At 40.0% G+C, this 24891-nt stretch overlaps 1 protein-coding gene across 4 annotated transcripts; it reads right to left on the minus strand.

Annotated features, from left to right (window-relative positions):
- Positions 1-2034: 2034 nt before the first annotated feature.
- FBXO30 (F-box protein 30) lies at positions 2035-17859 on the minus strand. 4 transcript variants are annotated; one of them, XM_030316529.1, is made up of 4 exons: positions 17034-17366; positions 7527-9564; positions 3841-3902; positions 2769-2863 (listed from the first exon to the last, which is right to left on the minus strand). In XM_030316529.1, the coding sequence occupies exons 1-4, from the start codon at positions 17111-17113 to the stop codon at positions 2830-2832; spliced, it is 2214 nt and encodes a 737-aa protein (XP_030172389.1). In that variant the 5' UTR covers positions 17114-17366; the 3' UTR covers positions 2769-2829. The 4 variants fall into 4 exon arrangements, with proteins under 4 accessions (XP_030172387.1, XP_030172388.1, XP_030172389.1 ...); XM_030316527.1 differs by lacking the exons at positions 3841-3902; positions 17034-17366 and adding an exon at positions 17705-17859 and having other exon boundaries at positions 2035-2863; XM_030316528.1 differs by lacking the exon at positions 3841-3902 and having other exon boundaries at positions 2035-2863; positions 17020-17085.
- Positions 17860-24891: the final 7032 nt, after the last annotated feature.

Below are 24891 nucleotides of genomic sequence, written 5' to 3' on the forward strand. Positions count from 1 at the left end.
CATCATTCAGGCGAATAGCTGGCATGTCCCAGGCTCTTCTCTAAGTTCTCAGACTTACAGTGTATCAGAATCACCTGAAGGCTTTTGTTAAAGCAGACTGCTGTTTCCTTCATAGAGTTTCTGATTAAGTCTACAGAGAGACCCAAGAATCCGCATTTCTAACAAATTCCCAGATGATCCTAGGAACCCCTACTGTTAAGTGACCTGTGAGTCTCAAAAGGCAATTACAGAGACAGAAAAGATAGAGAGAGAATGAGAAAAACAGAGACATGCAGTTCTAGGGAAGGAGGCAGCAGATAAAATTTAATACAGGTATTTCCTTCCATCCTGACACCTGCCCTTTATCTTGGTCAGAAAAAACTAAGAAATCAACAGACTCTCAAATGACAACTGACACACAAACCTTTTCACGCTTAAACACCTAGATAGATTGTTCCCATTACAAGTTTTAGAAACACAATATAGCCAGAAACTCTTCAGCCTTTCAATACCCCTAGATGAGACTAATTTCAGGAAGACACTGAAAAGGCACAGAAAGTCAATGAGTTTTCCATATTAAAAAAAAAAAAAAATGCCCACCAGTAAAACAAGGGTGAGCAATGATAATCAACAAACTTTTACAACATGCACAAAACGTACACTTATTAGAAACACTGTGTTTGGAATTTCTCAAACAAGTATTAAAAGTTTATTTCAAAGAAAGTTTTTCTTTTTAAGTTACTGAGCCACATAAAGGGAAAATATTAATTTTATTAGAATTTGAACAAATGCTGCACAAAGAAAACATTTTAACAAAATCATATGGTGGCATAACAAACAAAAAAGAAAACAGCCAAAGATGTGTAAAAGAAATATAAGGTGGAAAACTGTTAAATATCTCACGATCCAGTGTGGAAACAAAAAGTCTAAACTTAAAAACCAAACAAGCACAACCATAAAACAAAAAGTTAATGTTTGTGCTATCCTAACCAGACACATTCTTCAGCAAAACTTTAAAAGGCAGAGTTATATTTTACAGTATTTGACATCATATTCCTGACTTTTTTCACAGAAATAGTATAGAATTCAATCTCAGTTGAAGTTTCAACATGGAGAAATAATTATTCTATTAATTAAAATGACAGGTGAGGCAAAACAACTGATTAGCCTTTAATGCTATATTTCCAACTGTAATAAGGATGTGATCCAACCAAAAGAAGTCTTAAGTAGTTGAGAGTTTTTTTGCTACTGCCCAAGGAACACCTCTGCCCAGTCTGATTGCCATATATGGTAGTCAAGACCCTAATAACAATAGAGCATTCTCAGGGACAAATGTAAGAAAACATAAGAGAAGTTTGATGTTTTATAGCAAAGTAACTTGTCACCATTTCAGACTACTAAATGCCAGGAGTTACTTAAAACAAATTATTTAAGTATATGTCCCCATCTTTGCAATTTATTTCTAAATACTGACACCATATATTCATTTTTTTAAACTGATTAATTAACATCAGGTGAATTATGGTGTATATCAATTTGAAAACTATAATAAAGTACCTCAACAATAAGACTTTGAGTATTTTTCTGTTATACCTTGATCTTTACACAAAGATGCAATTCTTACTATTTTGGTAGAGAAGCCTACGGGAAATAAACTTGGAAATGTTTTAAAGAGATTGTCAACCAAGATAGGTTTCTCCATTTCATGATTGTCATCTTACAAAGACACCGAATTTCACATTGTTAAACGTCTTAAAACAATATAGTTGTGATTTATAAAAAGGCAAAATTTTAAATGCTTAGTTAAGCCCTTTGCATTCTGAATATTTGAAATTTATCCACACAATGTGCCCAACCCAAACTTTAAATGAGGTATATTTTCTTCTCTCCAAATATCAGAAACCTAGCAAATGCAGAATATGATGAACAGTTTCAAATTAAAATAAATTCACAGGCTTTTTGTTTTCACTTTAACCTGTCATAAAACACACTGCCATGAGTCTTTGGATGCGGTGTCTAACAAAAACGAAAAGTTGCATATGGTCATTCTCTGTATGAGAGCTGCAAATATATAAGGTGAAAATATTTTTGTGACTCTTTTTAAAACATGATAAATGCATTACCAAACATCTGTCATGATTTTAAATATTACCTAAATATATATTAAAGATCATCTGTGTATCAACAATTGTATACGGGGAGCACTAGAAAATAAAAATCTTATAATGATCTTATGGCAGTCCTTAAGCAACTGAATGTTTTCATCTGAAAAACAAATGCTGAAAAAATTTGATTCAAAGTTTTGCTTTTTGAATGCATGGGTTATAACCCACAGAAAACATGAGGAATAAATTGTTTGGTCAGGATCTTGTTAGTTTAAGAAGCAAAAAATTTAAAAACCAAAATATGCACACCATTAAAAATACTAGTTCTGAAAATTATGTAGCTAAAAATTAAATCACCCTGTCCAGCAAGTTCCAAAAATTTCACACATTTCAAACATTAAGGCAACTTTTTTCCAACTAAACAGGACTTTATAAAAATATATGTCACTTCAAACCATTATATACATAGTGGCAATAAATTTAGCTAGTTGTAATCTTTAATACAATAAAGTGTCACATATGACAAACTAATTATACTAGGTGCTTGCATGTATGTGCAAGTGGAGTTACAGTCTCTAAAGTACAGGTTTTAAAACTGAGCGAAGTGAACGTCCTTCTTTAGTGAGTTCTCGTGTCACACACATACACGGCAGTGGGATTGCTTCCTCCCGTTTCTCTACAATATTGTAACTGCATTTCTTCAAGTGGTCAGCCATGCTTAGGATGTCGGCAAATTTCCATTCATTTACAGAACAAAATGCAGTACTGAATCGCCATACCTAAAAGAAAATTCTACTTCAGATTTAAACAAGTCAATTTACAAGTATCAAAATACACTTCTTGGTCCAACTGCAGACATTTGTACTGTTAGAGAAATAGCCAATATAATGTTTCAAGCAGTTAGCTACAAAACTGTAAATGAGTAAATCCATTTGGAGCAAATCTGTTTATCAAATACCTGTAAATCACTTCTATGACATCATGATCTCAATAAATGCAGTAACCAAAAATAATAAAAGAAAAAACTCAACATTAAAAACTACATCCAACTAGACTTATTAAGCAATTTTTAAAAAATCATAACGTTGTTAATTCAGAGCTACTTCCTAAAATAATATATTGTACATTCTTTCATCCTATCCAATTGGCCACAGAGAACTGTTCAGAGTCTGCAGATGCTGACAACACACATTATCATTTTTTTCCCCAAGTGTTTCTCCCATTCCTATTACACTATATGAAGTATGCCAAAAAATACACTATTTAGAAGTACCCAAGGTACTTCGTAATATTCATGAATACAGGTACTTCAATTTATTCAAAATGTTTCTAAAAAATTTACATAAAAAAGCTTTTGTAAAATGAGTCAAATTTTATTCCAGATCATTGTAAAATGCATTTCTAGGCAAAATATCCACTTGCTATCCCTATTCATGTGTCTATTGGCAAAAATATGGGCTACTTCCCCTTTTGCTCACTCAACAGCTCCAAGCCCTGAACAATGTTACCTTATTGGTCTAGCAATGACAGTTGTGACCCCTTCTCATCTTTACAGTTCTAAATATAAAGCTACCTGAACATAGGTGACAAGCAAGAATGGAGGACAGACTCAGGTAACAAGCATGAATGGGACAGATCAGGCCTAGGCATTCTAGCTAAGCTCATCAACAGGCACATGTGAAAGAACACTGAATACAATATAAACAGCAGATAACTCTAGAAAGTAGCAGATTTCAGAAAAGACCTCAGCACTCACTCATTAGAGCTTCTCAGGTAAGGAGGGCAATGTCTTCCAGGGTGGCCAGATGCCTTCAAATTCTGTGGGAACACTTAGTTGTCAGCTGGCAATAGAGGTCACCGCTGTTCAGCACAGAGGGTACTTACTCCCTGTATCCCTTGGGGTTATACCAACCATTCCTCCTGCATGGAGTTATTTCCTATGAGTCTGAGAGAGCAGCTACCAACAGACATTACAAATGTCATCAGCATCCCTTACAATCCCCTATAGCTATGAAACTAGAGGAAGAATTAGGAGTTTTGTTAAACTTCAGCAGAACAAATTCGTTTAAGATTCAATGGTGGCAGACAGCCTCCCTACTTCCACACAATTAATTAAGAGTCTGGTGAAACAAACTCAGGAAAAACTGGATGATTCCCACCTCCTGATGACAAGGTTTCTTAGTCATGGGGCAATTGTTCTTTCAAAAGTATTCCTCGAGTACATTAGTGCCTGCTATATGGCGGTGCTGTGCTAGGCAGTAGATATTTTAGTTCCCAGAGTCTCACTTCTCAAGGAACTTACAGTCTGATGAAAAAAAACTGACAATTCATCAGTGAATTACAAAACAGCAGAGTGCTCTAGTAGGAGAACATAACCAGGCGCCACACGAACACAGAGCAGCGCACCTCCCTGAAGGGTGGGGATTCCAGAAGGCTTTCCTGAGGAAGTAAGATCTGTAGAGTAAGGAGGAAATATAGTGAGAAGATGAAGAACGCAAGTTCCAGAGACAGGTTCCCTAGGTCTGAATGCATCAATTAGTTGGACAAGTTACTTAACTTCTCTAAACTTCAGTTTCTTCATCCATAAAATAGGGACAGTAGATTAAATACATTAACAGAAGTAAAATGCTTATTAGCATACTGTCAGCCATATTGCAAATGTTCAAATGTAGGTATTGTGTTAGGGACAACATACTCGAAGTCTGTAAGTGAAGAACACAAGAAAGAAAACATCAGGAAACTGTTAAGTAAATCAACATAGGTGGAATATAAGAACAAGAGGAAACTGAAGACATAAGATTTATAATATGAATCTTACAATTTGAGATTATAAAAAAGTCTTAAATGTTTCATTAAGGAATCTTTCTCTATCCTGGAACAATAAACAAACATGGAAGTTTTTTTGTTTTTTAAATTTTTTCTCAATGTTGATTTATTTTTGAGAGACACAGAAAGACAGAACATGAGCAGGGGAGGGGCAGAGAGAGAGGGGGACACAGAATCCGAAGCAGGCTCCAGGCTCTGGACATTCAGCACAGAGCCTGATGCAGGGCTTGACTCACGAATGGTGAGATCATGACCTGAGCCAAAGTCAGACACTCAACTGACTGAGCCACCCAGGTGCCCCAAAGTATCTTGTTTTTAAAAAAATTTTTTTTAATGTTTATTCATTTTTGAGGGACAGACTGTGAGCGGGGGAGGGGCAGAGAGACAGATCAAGTCATGATGTCACCGTGAGTTCGAGCCCCATGTCGGGCTCTGTGCTGACAGCTCAGAGCCTGAGCCTGCTTCGGGTCCTGTGTCTCCCTCTCAACCTGCCCTCGCGCCCTGCTCATGCTGTCTCTCACTCTCTCTCTCAAAAATTAATAAACATTTGAAAAAATATATATATATTTCTAAGGTGCCTGAGTGGCTCAGCCGATTGAGCGTCTGACTTCAGCTCAGGTCATGATCTCGCCATTTGTGAGTTTGATCCCCACACTGGACTTGCTCCTGTCAACCTGTCAGCTCAGAGCCCAATTTGGATCTTCTGTCCACCCCCCTCTGCCCTTCCCCCCCACCTCTCTCTCTCTAACAATGAAACATTAAAAAATATACTTAAAACAAGAAAATATTTCTCACTCTAGTCCTTATGGAGAGAATATGCTGGAGAAGGACCCAATTAGGAACAGAAACCCAGTTAGGCTCTCTTGCGGTAAGCAAGAGAGAGCCGAAGGGGACAGAGCTAAGGAAATGGCAGTGGAAACAATAAAACAAACCGGAGTGGTATGAAGAAGGGAGACTCAGGAAGACTTTGTGATTACGTAGACGTGGAAATAAAGGGGGGGAAAAGAAGTCAACCCTACCTCCCAAACTCCTAGTTTAGGCAATCTGATAGATGATAAGGCCACCTGCTGAGATTAGGGGGGATAGAGATGTAGATGTAGAGTAGGTTGGACATGCTGAGTTTGATGGCCCTGTGAGACAGTCAAGTGGAAATGTCCAGGAGATGCTTGTACAGTCTAGAGTTCAGGAGAAAGCAGCCAGGATACAGATGTGGGAATACTCTGCATAAATGATGGCAATTTAAACTCCAAGAGTAGATGAGATTTTCTGCAGGAACAGAATTCCCAGAAAGTATGTTACCTCATAGGTCAATACTAATGAGCAAGGACAAAAAGAGACCACACTCAGAGCATCCCATCCCGAATGGGAGAAAGACACCACGTCACCTGTATGTGTATGCAGGTACACAGCAAGTATGAAACCTTCTGCCACTAGAATTCCCATTTGGGAAAAAAATGATAAAATAGTGTATTCATTTGTTGGTCAAAGCTTCACGAGAGCACAAAAGATGTAGAATTCTATTCTGAAAAACTGGAGCAAATGAATAAAAGTCAGAGAAAACCTAAGGGTGATAAGAACAAAGTAGCTAGAGATTTGAAACCTGTGCAACCAAGGTGAAGATTCTTCCACTTCATAAAATGCAAAATGTCACATTATAAATGTTCTAAAATGAAAATCTGCAATAGAAGATACTTGTAATGCCTTCTAGTTTCTCTTAGATGGTACCTCAGAAAGTGGGCAAAAGTAGGGGCCCCAGGGTGGCTCAGTCGGTAGAGCATGCGACTCTTGATCTCAACATTGTGAGTTTGAGCCCCATGATAGGCATAAAAATTACTTTAAAAAAATAATTAAAAAATTATAAAGATAAAAAGAAGGTGGACGAAAGTAGACTTTTCACAAGAGAAAATGGTGGAGCCAGGATTCGTTCCCAGGTCGGCCTCAATCCCCAGCACAAGTCTCCAACATGCAACACTCTCTTGTACAGTCCTACATCCAGAGCCCCCACCCCTAGTATCAAGTCCAACTACCCTACTCTTACCTCACTTCAACCTAACACATTTCCACATCTATCCATTTATGCTCTCTATCCCCCTAAATACTCCACTGATCACTTACTAATAGAAGCACTTGTAACTTTTTTCATCTCTCCCTATTTAAGTTCTACCTGAAATAACCAAATTCTAAGAAAGAAATTGCTAGGAATGGAGAGAAACTGCCAATTGTAAGCAGTGAAAAACCTTGTCCTCGCTTCCTTCATCGTCCTATAGTGAAAATGTTTCAGATGGAACTCAAAATAGAAGGTGGTTAACATGGATTCAAAAGGAGTTGTTACGGAAGAATTGAATAAGGACAGAACTGCTCAACTAAAAAAACACAAGTGGCCTCTTACACATCAGAATGCCAAATTAGAACCCAATACTGGGATGTCTGCAGTAAATATGTGATTATGACAAACAATTCTAGCCTAGTTTTCTATTAACTATCATTATGTTTAAAAAGTCTGTCAGATTGAAGAATGGTCAATTTTTCAACAAGATCTTAATTTTACTAATTGTGCAACATTAAGTGTCTACCATATGTCAATTAAGGAGATGATACAGTTGAGATTAAACTAACCTTTTCTTTTATTTGCCATGATGAATTTCCTTCTGGATACTTCTTTTTCCCCCACTGCAGTATGACCATTCCACGTGACTGAAGCAGGCTGCCACATACATCCCTCATTAACTTGGATACACATGAGAGCTGGCATAAACTGAAGCCATCAAGAAAGCCTGCAATATGTTGCAGGACCTCAAAAGGAAGACTACTTAGATGGTCACTATGTAATCCCAACACACAGTTTCTAGCAGGCTCCACTAAAACTGTAGATACACAAGGCTGAACTCCAAATGACCTCAAATGGCGGTCATGTATAATCTTTGCTCCTTGGGTTGATGGACAAAATCTACGCTGAGAGTAGGTACAACCATAATATGCTAAAGGACACCTCTGTTCCATCCAGCCATTGAGTCCAGCATGAATGTCACCATGCACATTCTTAAAATGGGAAGAAAATTCTTTTCTTCTAAATAACTGTCCACAAACAAATGTAAACATTGAACGCTGCTTGGGTTGATACCTAGCGACACATTCCAATACTAAATCCAGCCCAAGTGTCTGAAAAGGACTTGGATTTGAAAGCTGTGGATTGGCATGATCACAAGCAGAAGCTGAAGCTATCTCCCCAACCATTGTATTTGTAGCTAATATTGCAGATGGAAGTGAAAAAGTCTGAGTCCCAAAATCAATGTGATATACATCAACCATGCGACTATCAGATATACCCCTCCCACCTGGAGAATCTCCTAGACAAAACAGTAATGCTGCTGTGATTAGATCTATTCCTTGGAGGCCCATTGGATCTTCTGCAACTTCCAAATCTGATGTATCTACTGCTTTATCTTCTTTTGGTTTGGACCAACATGAATTAGAAAGAAATTTGAATGAAGGAGGATGACTGAAAGATAAGACATCCACATTCCTCAAGTCCCCTAAGTCTACTTTTCTCCAACACAATTCTCCTTCATCCTCACCATCTGGCATGAGGATGTGCTGAACTGTGCCATTAGGCAAAGCATTAAGTTGTGCTGCTACTGAAAGTGAACTGGAAGGATCTGAAGTGCCATCTGATGCTATACATTCTCCATTTGTTAAGTTACTTTGTTTTGAATCACCATGTAATTTCTGACTTTGGTCTATGGCCTGTGTACATATATTTTCCAAAGAAAAGCCATTACAAAGAGCAGAAGTGCCATAAGAACTGGTGTTCGAGTCATACAATAAATCACTTGAGCCATTTTGTTCAGACTGGAAATTCAGACTTGCGTCATTATGATCAATTCCACCTACTGCTCCTATCTCCTCCTCATAAAGATGGTCCTGGTCTTTCAAGTGTCTATTCTGCAAGCTTTCTCTGGCATTTTGCTCTTCATTCACTTCATTTGGGGAAGCACAAAGACTTGTACTTAACATGCCAATGTCTCTTGTGGCGGTATTCAGGATATCTAAGGCAGCAGCCAAACTTCTGGTTGTTTCTACAGTAGCTTGATAAAGTGCACCATAAGATTCTTCATCAACAGATACCAAACCATTAGTATGTGGTATTTCCGGGACACTTGATTTAACTGAGATTTGTTCTCTAGGTTCTGCCACTTTATCAGTTGCTTTTGACATCATGGTGGCTACTTTGAGAGACTCTAAGAGCATCCTTTGGTCTTGAAGGGCCAAGGCCATATCTAATTGTGCCACTTCATCGACATCTCTGCTTAGATTTTCATACGATTTCCGATCTGCGTAACTAACTGGCCATCGGTTCCACTCCATAGTACAGCACACCACACTTGCAGGACACATTTCCAGATGTTCAGCAACTTTATTTCGAGCCATTGTAAACGGACATCCGAAATCACTATTTAAGCAAGGCACTCGTTCAAATGGACATAAAAGTCGATGCTCATCAGCTTTACAAGAATGGAAAACTGCTCCACAAACCAGTGGACAACCAATCAAGTCACAGGAAATCCCAGGCTCCGGTCTGATCATACACCGTCTACTGACACAAGTCACACAGTGTGAATGCTGCAGCTCCTCCTCCATAATGGCCAGTCCAGCTCTAGTTGTTGAGATGGAAAAAAGATAAGAAGTTAGGCAAAAAGTGGTCGATTTTTAAAAATTGTTGAATAATATAAATCAAGTCATAAAGGTGTACTGACTTACTACAAGATGAAATACATAAAATAAACATATTTAACAAGTTTACTTTACATACAATCAGTCCGTCTTGAAACAACTTAAGCACTTCAAAGAACCGCAGTTCATTTTCATATATCAGAAAACAATATGCCTAAAGAGGTCAAGTGTTTCAAAATATAATACTTGAATTCTAGTATACTGTGTAGTATATAAATTGATGCCAAAAACAAATTAATGCATGTCTAACTTCTAAATTCCAGGAATGTTTTAGCTTTTATTTTTTTAAGACTGATTCTGAAGCACCCAGACTGCAGAAATCTCATCATTTCTTAAAAGGGAATGATCTGAATTTCATGAATATACTTAACTAAAAGTATTAGAAGCTTTTGTTTTATTCCCTCTAAATATATGAATTCATTTAGGATTTCGTCTATTGATCACTCCTTCTACATAGTGATCACCATAGTGAGCCTTAATTAGAACACAGAGGGAATTTACCCACAAAACCTAAGTTCCAGTTCAGTTGGTGGTTATGGGCAAATCACTTACTTCTGAGGGTCACAGTTTCCATTCATTCATCAAACATCTATTTATTGTTTAACTAGTATGCACCAGGCACTGTGTTTGGTGTGGCAATATAAAGATTATTAGTAAGACGTGGTGCCTCCTCTCAATGAACTACAGCAGGTCAGAGACACAACAGTAAAAATCATGTCACATCATTATGTGACCGATTTGACAGAAATAGAATGGTAACACGGAGAACGTAATTATCAGCATGGTAGGGGCTAGAGAATTCACAGTAGTCTTGAAAGACGGGAAATCTTAAGCATAGGAGGGGAGACTTGGAAAGGTAGGGAAGTATTCAATGTTGAAGTAATGACATGTAAATACAGAAAAGTAAGAATTGGCAAAACATATTCAGGGAACTTGAAGTTTCCTAGTGTTGCTGGATCATAAGGTGAAACACTACATAGCTGTGGGAGATGAGGCAGGATAGTAGAAATAAAGCAAATCATTAAGACTGCGCTATATGCTACTCTCAGGAGGTCAGACTTTAAGTAATAGGAAGTCACTGAGGATTTGAGCAAAGAAATAGTATCTATAAAACATTAGGAGGGGTTTACAGATACCTAATGGTCTTCCCTGCCTTTATCAAGAAAAATTTTATACAAAAATAAGAGAAAACATCAGCAAAATATACTGATATAATTACTGACACTATGCACTGTATTTTTTTCCTCTAATCTTCAACATCTTTATTGACTTGTTCCTATGAGCAGTAAAAACTTAAAAAACTATTTCATCTTTAAAAACCTAAACCTAAATAATAAAACAATATCCTCCTTCTACTACTATTCTTTTTTCCTAGTCAAGCTTTCAGAAGGGAAGAAAACAAAAACAAACCTTCAACTCTCCCATGTACTCTTCTGCCCTCTAATCAGTCTTTATTTTTACCACCAGTCATTAAAATGGCTCTGAGATCCTCAATGCTAAATCCAAAGGGCATTTTTTTCCAGACCTCACCTTCCTTGGCCATTTCCTTTATTATGCTGACTATTCCCTCCCTTTTGACATATTTATCTTTCCTATAGTTTTCAAGATGTCACATTTCCCTGATTTCGTGCGCCCCCCTGCCCCCATCTCTTTGATTATTCTTTAATCTTTTCTTCTAAAATATTTCTCTTCTTCAGGGAGCATGTCATTTCTTGCTCATTCTATACATTCCCCTTGGGTGCTCTCAATTTCTCAAAAGCTTCAATTACCACCCATATGCTGAAAACTAATCTATACCACTTGCCCGGACCCCTCTTCCAAACTTTAGATCTGTACAGCCGATTGCTTATTATACCTCTCTACTTCTACATGCACAAGCAACTCATCTCAACATTTCCCAAATTAAATTACATTGTAATAGATAATAACTTTCTGGGTAAGAAGTCGATTCTTAGCCTATTTTCTTCACTTCAGGGCATAAAAGATTACTAGCTCTCTGACATATTTTTCCATAAATTCTACCTGGGTTCCAGGTGGCTAACGTAAACTAACTACTCCCAAATTTGCTTTTTATTTTTCTCCAGTCCAGGGTTGATTTTTGCCAAACAATAACAAAAGTCTACCTAATACTGACAGAGCTCTTGATTAAGTGGAAAAATTTCTGAGTTGGTATTATGGCACTTACTGATGCCTGGAGGGTAAAAACCAAAGCACACATTTAACAAGAAAACTGTATCTTTAAATTGTGTTTAAAAATTACAAATTATGAGTTAAATACTTCTGCATGTTTATCCCCATAAGTTTTACAGGTTAAGACAGAACCTGTATGTTAAACACACACATGCTCACAGAGTCATAATAGAAGAAATGACAAGACTAATGGTGACAAACATTTGTAAATTGAGCAGAGGTTCAAAGAGAAATGTTAGTAAGAATTAAGACAAATTTTACTGAGTGATTAGATTGTGAAAACAGCTGTAGCTTTCTTATTTTGCAATAAGACTGAGTTCTTCTCACGTGCTGAGGGGTTATAAGCTTGACTGTTACCAAGAGAGAACCTAAAAATACACGCAGTTCTAAAGAAGTGACCACTGCTCTCATAACTTGTAGAAACACTTTATGTTATGTGCACATCACATGACCACACAGGCAGAACACATCTCAAAAACATCACTTAATTCTAAAATAGCAACTGCTACAAACAACTAAGTTAAATGCAAAACAGCGACAACTTTGAAAGGAAGATGTAGAAGGGCTCTCAAGCTTCACAATAGTTTGTTCCACACTACTCCCCTCGGAATAAGAAAAATGTTTTTAAAAAAATAAAAAGAAACAAAAGCATCCACAGCAATGAGTCTACAATATTTATTTACTGAAGTAGACTTCGAAGGAAAAAAAAACACTAATTATGTACCAATTTTATCCCTGATGTATATCATTTCATGTAATGTCCCTTAATACTCACAACAACCCAGAGGAAACTGAGGTTCAAAAAGGTTTAAGTGACTTGCCCAAGGTCATCCACCTAGTAAGTGGCAGAGCTAGGATTTACGTCTGTATCTGATCAATGCACACGGACAACAACAGATATGTTTACTCATAAAAGCTTAAGAAAATAGGCAGTACACTTCAGTAACTGGTGATCCAATTTTAAGATGTTATTTGAGGAATGGAGATTACACAACTTTGCTTGTAGTTTATTCCAACACTTAGTCACCCCTGTGGTCAAGAAAGTCTTTTTGGTCCTTTGTAATTACAATAGCACATAACTTCACTTTGAATGTAAGTGTTTAAAACTACTTTTAAAATAACCTACATTTGTAATACTCAGTATAAACTTATGGAACAAGAATACAAATTTAACAATTCTCAAAACGGCCATATAAAGTAGGAATCACGTTTAATTCCATTTTACAAGTGAATATATTCAAAAATAAGTTAAGAAAATGCACTAGATAATACCCAAAGTGTATTCTGGGGTAGAATCCTCAGCTTAAAAATTTTAAACTTCCAGATCCATTCTTTTTCTAATCAAGATCATCACCAAATTAAACATACCTCCATAAAGTATTTTATAATTGGTCATAAATCCTGTGAAGTGGGTTTAAAGCATCCGTCCCTGACTTATCAGTTGAACAGTGACACAGCAGACTCAGTAGAAAACAAGTTGCTAAAACTGAGCCTTCAAATTAAAGATAAGCTTAATTGAAAACTCAGTATTAAGTTTTCTTAAACTCTCTTTAAAAAGAATCTTAACATTCCATATAACATCTCTTTTAATTTACACTTAAAATTGAATGACTGGGAAAAGTCTCATTAGACTACAAAATGTTTGTAAATGATTAAAGTAATTTGTAAATTTAAAGTAGTTTGTAAATGATGTAAATGATTAATGCTTTACAATAGTGTCAATTTTCTCCAACAGAAATTCTTGGCCAACTCGTACTCTCTGACTGACAAGCAATCCATAAAAATAGTTTTTAAGACATGCCATTTTCCCATACAGTGAAATGAGGCCTTGTCATTTAAGGCTATTTCTAGACATAAAAATAACTGCCCTCAAAAACCCATTTCTTTATTTTTCCAAATTCATCAAAGTAAGTAAGGAGATAAATAAATACAACATTGCAAGTTAGCATGACGTTACAACACTAAGTCAAGTCGCCCAAAGCACTCAACGCAGCTTGTTGCTACGTATGTCTCTGCTGGCAAGACCCATGCACACACGCACACCTCCCCTCCAAATCCCCCCTCGAATCTTAGGTCGCAGCGTAAATGTTACTTTCCACACACCAAAGACAAGGTATGGATCTCACATTATGCTGTGGGCTCAGGACACTCTGCATTCTTCCTTGGTAATACCAGTCGCAATTCTTTAAGTAAATCGTTATCCTTTAATAACTACCTGCACAGGAAAACTTCAAGCTTCCTGAAGGAGACAGAACCATCTCTGTCTCATCCATTCTTGTGTTCCCTTATTCCAGACTGTGCCTAATTGGAGCTTCACTTATTTTAGAAACATGAATAAATGAAAGAATTATACTACAAGAAAGAGCCAAATGGATTCCAAAACAAAATGAGATTCCTGATGTCATGGGAGTCTACATACTTCACAAAAAAATACAACCTTACAGACCTAGTATTAGACAATCAGACTGAGCCAAAATTACCTCACTGTACCAGCTATAAAAAGTCAGTAATGCTCAAACATTTACTGAGGACCTAAGTTATATGTTCCAAGCATTATATACAGAGTAAACTGACTATGAAAAAAAGCAAATCAAAGGGAAAAGGAAGTCAAAGAAAGTTGATTTCAACCTCTCATTATTTTAAAATCTTAAAAAATAATAGTCATAAAAGGTACAGGCGTAAATGTTTGCCTGTATATTGTCCCACTATTTTAACTCCCTAATCGACTCTGTGCGATTTCAAAAAGAAAAGCAGAGAGAGGTGGAGGTGTGTGCACATGTGCACGAGCCTGAGTAGCTATATGGTTAAGAAGCTCCAAAAAGGAAGTGGCATCAGCCTACTGCTTAATGTTACAGCTACTATGGTACTAGATGAAACAGAATTCCACTTAAACAATAAAATGTTTCAATGTAAGGCTGAAAAGGAACAACAGACAGACATGTTCAATTAGTTAACACAAGCAAGTCTACAACTGAAATCTGACATTTAGCAATCAGTTATAAGCGGCTCCGAGCAAGTCTCATGCTACAGTTGGAGGCACTGGTCATAGTAATACAATTAACTGTACAAGTAATATTAAATAGAAACACCTGCTGGGTGATTTGCAGATCAAGCGCAATCAGTATTAAAGACCATAATAAATCTATAACCTCAGTTGGACATCTTATTTCACTGGTTTAAAAAGGAGCGGGAGGGGGGGTGGCAGTGACTAGGCAAGATTTAAAATCCTCTATCATTAAACTTCCAACTCAAAGCACATGCCCTCCTGATGAGTCCAAAATGGCTAAATGGGTTACACTGTATACATTCTTTGTATTCGATTTTGGTTCGGCCTTTTTATTTATAGAATCATGACCTAATCATGTGGAATTTCTTTTCAAATTTTTAACTATTCCCCTTTTGATATAATCAAAACATATATCTTCTAGTCTAAATATGGTCATGAGTAGTTTATTCCAAAGTGAAGTTCTAACTGCTTGCAATGTTCTCCACTAAATAAGCAAATGAAACTATTACAGCCTTAAATTAAAATAATATTAACAAATATTTAATACTCAGACCAGACCTATTTGAGCAGATACTCAGATAAAAATAATCCACCCAAATGGTGGTACTCAGCTTACTGAAATGAGCATCATGGCAGAGGGGAATGGGCTTCTAAGGAATCTCAGCTTTGTGACCTTGAGGCTATTACTCTATTGTTAAAACAACCTGGAACTCTATAAAGGTTAGTTATAATTATATGTGCCCAACAGGATACAATGTATTCCTCAGAAAAAGATGTACTTCACTTTACACAACAGCCACATTTACATACACAAAGCTTAATGTAAAATAATGTTTTATATCAAGTCATTTATAATTATAAAGCTTGCCAAAAGCAACCGTATGAGGAAACAACCTATGTTAACATTATCCACACACACACAACAAGACCTATCCTTTTTATAAAAGATTTCTGGACTGGGTTTTAATTGGGGTAGGTCTGTAATTATCTAACTGCCTACAGCATAAAAACCATTAGTCTAATGGTTCACATAGTTCTCACAAAGTTCAATCAAACTGAACATAGTTCATAGTTCATCTCGCATAGTTCATCAAACTGAAATTGAAATTAAATATTTTATATAGCCTTTTCATTGAAGACTTTGTCAAAGAATTCTACAAATACAATCTCCTTTTAATGAAACAGGCATAGGAACTCAGTTAAAAGATGTATCCAAAATCATACAAAATAGCACAGGGCTTACCCCGCTGAAAGTCACATTTCTGTAATATACTAGATCAAAGAGTAAACACGCATATGTGGTGACCTTAAAGTACCCCTCTAACTATATACATTATCTCAAAGTATTACCACTCTTTCATAGGTATTGTATTAGGATACTTTGTATTTTTTTAAAAGTCTCCAATGGTAGACAGGGAGAAATACTGGGTTGAAATTAAACACCTAGCACACTTGGAATGCACAGAAGTTTGCCTATACCAGAAACTTCAGCTCTCTGGTAACACTCACAGAACTCCACCCGCTAACAAGTCCAGAACCACAAAAAAAGCTTATGTCACTGCATTAAAGTACTAGGTAAAAAACAAGTTGGCAATGTAAAAGTTGCCAAAACATCATGTTATCCTCAATTAAGTCTTCTGGACTAAGAAACAGTGACTAAGCATAAAGAACAGTGATTCAGCGAAAACTGCATACTGAAAAATTAAACCCTTAGAAAAATCCTAAACATACATTTTATGCTATTCTTTTCCCTTTGCTGCGTCGAAAACTGGAGTGCTACTTTGTAAAACCTTAGCAAATATGAGCAAAGGCAAAAATCTGTTCATGTAACTTACTAGGTCTCTAAAGGATACAACACAGTATTGAAATGCAGCAAAAAAAAAATAATAATAATAAATAAAATTAAGTTTAAAAAGTTTGGAAAGTTTGTATTTAAAGAGTTTTAAGTTAATCTACACGGATATCAGAATGCCCATAAATAGCTTCCTCTTGGATCAGAGTCAACAAAGTAATTACGGAATAAAAGGTCAATTCCTTCCCAACCATCTTTTATCTGGGACTTACGACAGAGCTCAGAAAGAAAAACAAGAGAGGGGGAACGGAGTGCAAGAACCATGGTAAACAACACACTGTTCTGCCCGTCTGTCTCTATCCTCCCAAATACACACGTTAAAAACATACTCAAAGGAGGTTACTTTGAATTCAACGTGCACTCCGTGGCCTCCTTCCAAGCACTGTTCCACGGACAGGACACAAATAACTTGGAAATGGTCATACCCCTCAGATCCAGAAAATCAGGAAGTTTCTCTTTAATAAGGGCTCTCAGAGGCTAAGGCTAAGATCCGCTCACTACCATGAATGGAAAAGTTACCAACTTCACTCATCCCGTGAAGACAGTAAATAATGCCTCCCAATCTTCCTTTAACCCGTCTGTCCCCAAACAACCCAAGTTTCCCAACGGCAAAAGGAAAGAGAAGCCGGGTTTTCAAGGTTCGGAGGGCTTCCCAAGTTCACCCCCCGCTTCACCCCTCCCTCCCCGGCACACGGACGGACACGCCAGCCAGGTGACACGGGGGTCGCGGCTCGCGCGTGGGTCGCCATTGCTGACCGCCTGCCTCCCCCGCGGGCCGGGCAGGACGACCTGCGCGGACGCCCACGCCGCGGACGCCCAGTGGGCGCGCCAGGCCAGGCCGGCCGGGGACCCGCGGGGCCGGCGCGGGCCGTGTTTACTCCGCCCAGGCCCGGCCCGCCGCCCCCCGAGGCCGCCGCCGCCCCGGCTGCGGGCCTCGCACTGCCCGGCCGCCGCCTCCGTCCTCCGCGCAGCCCGCGCCGCGCCGGCCTCCCCCGCCGGCCTCCCGACACTCACCGCCCCGCGCGGCCGAACCGCGGCCCAGGCCCTGGCTGCCGAGGCCGCCGTGCCCGGCTGCTCCGCGCGGTCCCGGCCGCTCGGCGCCCCACACCCCCCGTGCAGTCCTCCTTCTCCGGGCCTCTCAGCCCCGCCGGGCCGCCGCCTTTTCTCCTCTCCTCCAGCTCCTCCGCCTCCTCCCCTGGCGGCAGCCCCCCTCGCGCGCCCCGCCCCGCTCCGCTCGGCCCCGCCCACCCGACCGGGCCCGGCCTCGGCGGCGGCTGCAGTCCCGGCGGAGACGCGCACGCTGAGCCCGGCGGGGACGCGCACGCTGAGTCCGACGGGGACGCGCACACCGCCCACTGATGCTCCGCGCGTAGCGGGGGAGGAGAGTCTCTGCAGTCCTGGGCTTCGAGCGCCCAGCCAGGGGATTCCCACTGGGCCCTACGTGGCTCCGCCGTGACGGTGCTAGTTCAAATCCTGTTGGACTTTGGAATCTTGTATTCCTGCAGGGAATCCTAGACCTGTACTGTTGGAATTGAGGAAGCAGGCCCAAGTACGGTGTCTTGTTTCCCTCCCTACATTGTAGGATAAGCTGCCAGATCCCTTAATTCTCGGTGCGGTGCTCTTGCCCTTTACGTCATATTCAGGAAGAAGCGAGCAGCTCTCGCTGAATCTTTGAAGATGCTGCCGCAAACCTTTGTGCCTGCTAACTCAGTGCACCTGAGTCCTGTAGCTTAGTGACCCTTGTAATGTTCCACCTACCCCGGGACTGAGCTCAGCCCAGGATTCAGGCGTTGCGAAGCTTCACTGGAGCCCAGGCAGGTCTATTTCTGTAAGGGACAGAGGCATTCTTCACACACAGACCGCAGCAGCAAGGTTGTCTGCATGGAAAAGTGACAATCTAGCTGGAAGGATGCCTTGAAGCCACTTCTGCTGGAGACTTTACAAATGATTGAGGATTGAAGAAATATCAGATGGCCATATCAAAGAATTGGGGTTCATTATCCCGGTACTACCACTAAGCCTTGGTCTAGGCCAGGAAACGGATTCAGAATCCTGGGTTGGGGGTGGGGGTACCTCTCATTCCCTCACCCGTACACCTGTGTCATTCCGTGGGCTCCTGCCCACTCCCAGCGCAAGAGAACTGTGATAAAGAGAAAATGGCTCTGATCCTGGCCTCCTGGGTGGGGGCAGGGACCTGAAAACACTGTTTTGTAATGCTTTTTGTGGCTACATTTTTACCCCCAACTGGGTATGTCTTGGAAAATATAGATCACTCCCAATTTGCCCTCCTGCGGAGAAGTGACTCTCAGACTTAGATTTTAAAGGGCACTATAAAAAAAAAATGAAGAAAGAACTTAGATTACTAGCTTTTTTATTTTTTATTTTTTATTTTTGAGACAGAGAAAGACAGAGCATGAACGGGGGAGGGGCAGGGAGAGAGGGAGACACAGAATCGGAAGCAGGCCCCAGGCTCTGAGCCATCAGCCCAGAGCCTGACGTGGGGCTCGAACTCACGGAGGGCGAGATCTTGACCTGAGCTGAAGTCAGACGCTTAACTAACTGAGCCACCCAGGCGCCCCTAGATTACTAGCTTTTTAAAAAATATTTATTTGTTCTTGAGAGAGAGAGAGAGCAGAGGCAGAGAATCCCAAGCAGGTTCTGTGCTGTCAGCACAGAGTCCAAAGTGAGGCTGAACCCAGAACTGTGAGATTATGACCTGAGCAAAAGCAAGAGTCAGACCCTTAACACACTGAGCCACCCGGGCACCCTGATTAGTAGATTTTTACTATGCTAAGACAGTAAAAATTGCACCACTTGTATCAATTCCTCATTTCATAAATGACCATTAGCCCGGACACAGTCACAGAGTAAAGGTCAGTTCTTTAAATGAATAAATTTAGCGTTTTAAAAAATTCAGTCTGGGGCGCCTGGGTGGCTCAGTCGGTTGAGTGTCCGACTTCAGCTCAGGTCACGATCTCGCCCTCCATGAGTTCGAGCCCCGCATCAGGCTCTGGGCTGATGGCTCAGAGCCTGGAGACTGCTTCCGATTCTGTGTCTCCCTCTCTCTCTGCCCCTCCCCCATTCATGCTCTGTCTCTCTCTGTCTCAAAAATAAACAAACATTAAAAAAATTAAAAAAAAATAAAAAATTCAGTCTGTTTTTTTCTTATTTGGTCATATTTGGCTGCGGATGGACTCTGGTCCTCAGTCCAAAGTTGAAGAGACAGAGAACTGGACAGAAAGGATAGTGGAACAGACAGGATGACCTGGTAAGAGAAGATACAGATGTGGCTACATTCTTATGCTGCCCTGTTTGCTATCCTGGATTGAGTCAAGTCAATGCCCTTTGCCTCAGTTGCTTTCTTGCAAAATGAAGGGGCTAGAATAGATGCCCTTTCTAGCTTTAAAACCTCATGATTCTGTGGCACCTAGGTAGCTCAGTCAGTTGAGTGTCGGACTCTTGATTTCAGCCCAACTCATGACCCTAGGGTTGTGGAATCAAGCCCCGTGTTGGACTCTGTGTTGAGTGTGGAACCTGCTTAAGATTCTCTCTTTCTCTCTCTCTCGCCCTTTGCCCCTCCCCAGCTCACATTCTCTGTCTCTAAAAATAAAAAAAATCTTAAAAAAAAAACAAAAAACAAAACCACCTCATGACTCCATGATTGTACTTGTTAAAATTCTGGGGCTTTCCCCTTTACTAAATCATCTAACTGATACTGACTGGGTCACCCCCACAAGCTGAGTCATTCAGGCTGTAAACTTCAGTCTTCTTTGCCCCTTCCATCTCAGTAATTTTCCATGTCCAGGCAACCAAAAAAAAAAAAAGAAAAATCCTTTCTTCCTGTCTTTCCCATTCATTCCTAGTTATCATCCTAGGCAAATTTGCTGTTCCTTAACTCGTCTTTCCTCCTCCAGTGTTTCTGTGTTATGTGTCTATTCAGATATCTATAAAGACTAGTGTCCATGGCTAAAGTCTCAACTCCTGCCTTCAGTTGCTCAGAGAAAATCATTCTAGCCTGATTAGTTTCTTCTTTTCTCCACCAAATACCATACATAGCCCAATTCTAAGTCACCTGTGCCCATGTAAGGATAGTGCCTGAACTTCTTCGCTCTTAGGCTCTCACCCCATGTCCTCGATGAGAGACTTCTGTAGCACATACCATTTATTTTCAGCACTTTGACTTGTGCCTCATGCCGTTGTTAACTGTTTCACAAATAAATGTCAGCTTGTAGATCATCTCGAGCCCCTGGAAACATGTTTTGCGTTGTTTTTATATCTCCCCTCAGTGTCCAATATCCTACCATGCATAATGTAGACACTTAATGAATATTTGCTACTTCAAAAACCAAATATGTACTTCTGTCATTTCATCCTATCCCCACTTTCATTTTCTGTCCTATGTTCTAACCCCTCAGGTAACTTTCTCTAAGTTTTCTTTCAAGGAAATTTATCTAAAACTTCAGGGGCCAGCAGAGAGAAATGCCAGGAATCACAGGTTTCCTCGACTATGCTCTCCTCTCTAGTATACATGTAGTTGGCATAGACTTCTACAGCAAAACTATTATCTATGTGGCTTAATCACCCAGGGGAGTGAAAGGGACCCTGGAAATTTAAAGTAAAAAAAGAGGTCTTGCTATAGGACATTGCTGAAATTATCTATCACATGTATTTTAATGTTTATTTATCTATTTAAAATGTTTATTTATTTTTGAGAGAGAGAGAGAGAGAGAGAGAGAGAAGGAGAGAGAGAGCAGGAGAGGGACAGAGAGAGAGGGATAGAGGGTCTGAAGCGGGCTTTAGGCTGACAGCAGTGACCCCGATGCAGAGCTCGCACCCACAAACCGTGACACCATGACCTGAGCCAAAGTTGAACACTCAACCAACTGAGCCACCCACCCCCTATCACGTGCATTTTAATGTTTTACAATTGAGTAGGCTTGACCTACATACTGCCTCAAAAAAAGGAGGGCTCTACAGCTCCTTAAACCACAGTCTGCAGGCTGTTTTCACACTGGCTTAGATGAAGCACAGCGCCTGGTGGTTTTTTCTTTCCTTTTTTTTTTACATATGAAATTTAATGTCAAATTGGTTTCCATACAACACCCAATGATCACCTCACGCCAGTCGGAGTGGCTAAAATGAACGAATCGGGAGACTATAGATGCTGGAGAGGATGTGGAGAAACGGGAACCCTCTTGCACTGTTGGTGGGAATGCAAACTGGTGCAGCCTCGTGATTTTTTCTAGAGGCCATTCTCAGGATGGGGGAGATAAAAGAACTATAAGAATATAATAACACCACAAATAGAAGAACAAAGCCTAGACACCAGACTAAATTATAAGAGAGAGAAGTTGCCAGAGGATGCAAATTCAGTTGATAAAGCAAATTCAACAGCCAGACGAATCGTTCTTCCCTTTGTTCAATGCCGGGCAAATAACATCAATGTACAAGAAGGTATTATTTCCCAGTTAGACCAGCCCACACTCAGGTAGCCCAGGGACCAAGGCAACAGATAAGTCAGGACTGAAGTTAAGTCATGTACTAATTAAAGAAAGCATCATTGGCCAGAGACAAGTGTAAGAGGGTGGGGGCTGATTTGCAGCTGTGAAATCATGGGACAATCAGAATTCCCAGCTGGGACTGTGGTGGGAAATACCATTCCTCTTTTGTGATATGCTCCTAAGGAATCGTAAGAGGGAAAGAGCCAGTTTGAATCACCTAATTTCCAGAGTTTAGAATCTAATAGCTGTAATTATAATTTCTATATAAGTTTCTTTCAAGGATAAAGAATATGACAATTAACATGCAATTATATGGTAATTTACAAAGAGCCTGCCAAGGATAGTATTCATAACCCCAAATCAACCTTGCAGTTTTATGTAAATAATCAAGGGAATTTGAACCAAGGAAGCATGGAATGTTGGAAAATGTAGAAGATCCAGGTAGTGTTCCTGTATGCCACAGGACTCACTCTAGGACGTTATTGAAATTATTTATCATGTGCACTTCAATGGTTCATAATTTCAGTTATTATAATTAGGTTTATTAATATAATCCCTAGCATACAGAATATATGCCCATTGTCCAAATAAAGGAACACATAAATAATTCTATTTCCAGGAAGGTTGTTGAGTGCCTCCAAGGTGTTGCATTTATATTTCAGTCAGCTACCACTAGATGGAACTAGATGGTACACGAGCAGATAAGCAGGTAGCCTTCTCTCAAGTGGGGGTAGCGAAGAAGTAATCTTAATCAATTGTCGACAGATATAAATGTAATTTTGTGAAGCTAACCTCGCATTTTGGAGGTGATCTTTAATGTCTATGTATAAATTTCACATTATTCAAAGCAATTTCAGATGTGTTAGATATCTGGGAGAAACCACTTTAAATTTGCCCACAAATGAGTTCACGATCCAGTGCTCATACCGCATTCTCTGTTCAATTGCACTAGTAGCAAAGTTGAATGCCTACAGCTAAAAGGCATGCTAGTAACAACAATTGGGCTCAAAGGGAGTTGTTGGAATCAAAGAAGCACGTTACTAAGTTTTTACTTAGTTCTAGCCCGTCGTTGTTGCTGCCTGAAAATGGAGGAAGTCGTGGTACCGTATCTTCTGATTATTTTTGTAAAAGCTCCTGGAAATTTAGATAGTTGTGTCAAAGCCACCTAATGTTTTTTTCACATTTTTTGGAAAACCTGTGTGGGGTAAAATATCAACTACAAAAAAGCCTACATCTTCAGCAACCCTTGTTTTAGTGACTCATCCAAAAGATGACAAACTAGAAGTACAAACTTATTTCTACGGGTAGCCAATTCCCAAACCACTTGAGTCTCACTTTCCTCTGGAACTGCACTTCCTGTGCTCAAATGCTGGCTTGTCTATTAGTAGCGAATGTGGTCAAGTGCTATGGATTGAATGTTTGTGTTCCCCCTAAAAGTCATATGTTGCAACCTAATCTCCAAGGTTATAGTATTAGGAGGCAGGGCCTTTGGGAGGTGACTAGGTAGTGAGGGCAGAGCCCTCGTGAATGGGATTAGTGTTTTTATAAAGAGACCCCACAGATCTCCTTGGCCCCTTCTGCCACGTGAGATTATAGCGAAGTGGGTTCTTACCAGACGCTAAATCTGCTAGTGTCATGATCTTCCACTTCCCAGCCTCTAGAATTGTGAGGGGGGGAAGAAATGTCTGTGGTTTATAAGCCACTCGGTCAGTGGTGCTTTGTTACATTAGCCCGAAAGGGTTAAGACTAAGTAAGTTACTTACCCTCTCCTTACTGCCACACAGACTCTGAGATGGCCCCAAATGACCCATGTCTCCTAGTATGTATACATCTGTATAATCTCCACCTTGAGTGGGGGCAGGAGATGTGACTTGCTTCTAAGCAGTAGACTATGTCAAAGGCATTGGGCTATCACTTCCATAATTAGGTTACAAAAGATTGTGACGTTTGCCTCACTGGAAGACTCTCCCCTTGCGGGCTTTGATGAAACTAGTCATCATGCTGGGGAGGCCCATGTGACATGGAACTGAGGGTGTCCACTGGACAACAGCCGGCTAGGAATCAAGGCCCTCGATTCAACATACCAAAGGAACTGAATCTTGCCAACAACCGTGTACATGAGATTGGAAACAGATCTTTCCCACTCAGCCCTTCAGTTGAGACCTGAGCCCTAGCCAACACCTTGACTGCAGTCTTGTGAGAGACCTTGAACAGAGGCCCCATTAAGCCATGCCCGGACACATAGAAAATGTGATATAGTAAGCGTTTGTTGTTTTAAGCCACTAACTTTGTGGTTGTTTGTTGTATAGCAATAAACAACCAATAGAGTCCACCTTACTTTTCTCATCTCTAAAACGGGAAACATAATAGCACTCCCTGCCCACGCTCAACATAGGCTGTTGAGAAACTTCAATGAGCTTCATCTATTCTAAGTAAAGTGCTTAGGACAGTGCCCAGTACATATGGGTACTCAGTAGTGCTGGGTGTCTTTTCCTCAGGCAGATTCTAGAAGTCCAGTCAGGCATCTTAGCAAGGAAGGTATAGGAGGCAGAAACTGAGAGAGCTGTTTCGGTGCTGCTTCAAACCCAAGTGACAAATTATAACATTGTGCAGGACAGAGGGAAGTTTGTTCCCATCTGTGTACTACCACCAGGGCAACTTTGCTACAGAACTGGGAGGAGCTGCAGGGGAGCCTGTGGA

The sequence above is a fragment of the Lynx canadensis genome, chromosome B2, assembly GCF_007474595.2.
Source record: "Lynx canadensis isolate LIC74 chromosome B2, mLynCan4.pri.v2, whole genome shotgun sequence".
Classification (NCBI taxonomy): Eukaryota; Metazoa; Chordata; class Mammalia; order Carnivora; family Felidae; genus Lynx; species Lynx canadensis.

Coding starts and splice junctions, on each gene's coding strand:
- FBXO30 (XM_030316526.1), bottom strand. CDS start 17,113: ATGACCATTTCCAAGTTATTTGTGTCCTGTCCGTGGAACAGTGCTTGG. Junction 9,565..17,033: donor GAGTGCACGTTGAATTCAAA/GTAACCTCCTTT, acceptor CTCAACAACTAG/AGCTGGACTGGCCATTATGG. Junction 4,787..7,526: donor CATGGCAAATAAAAGAAAAG/GTTAGTTTAATC, acceptor CTTCACTTACAG/ACTTCGAGTATGTTGTCCCT.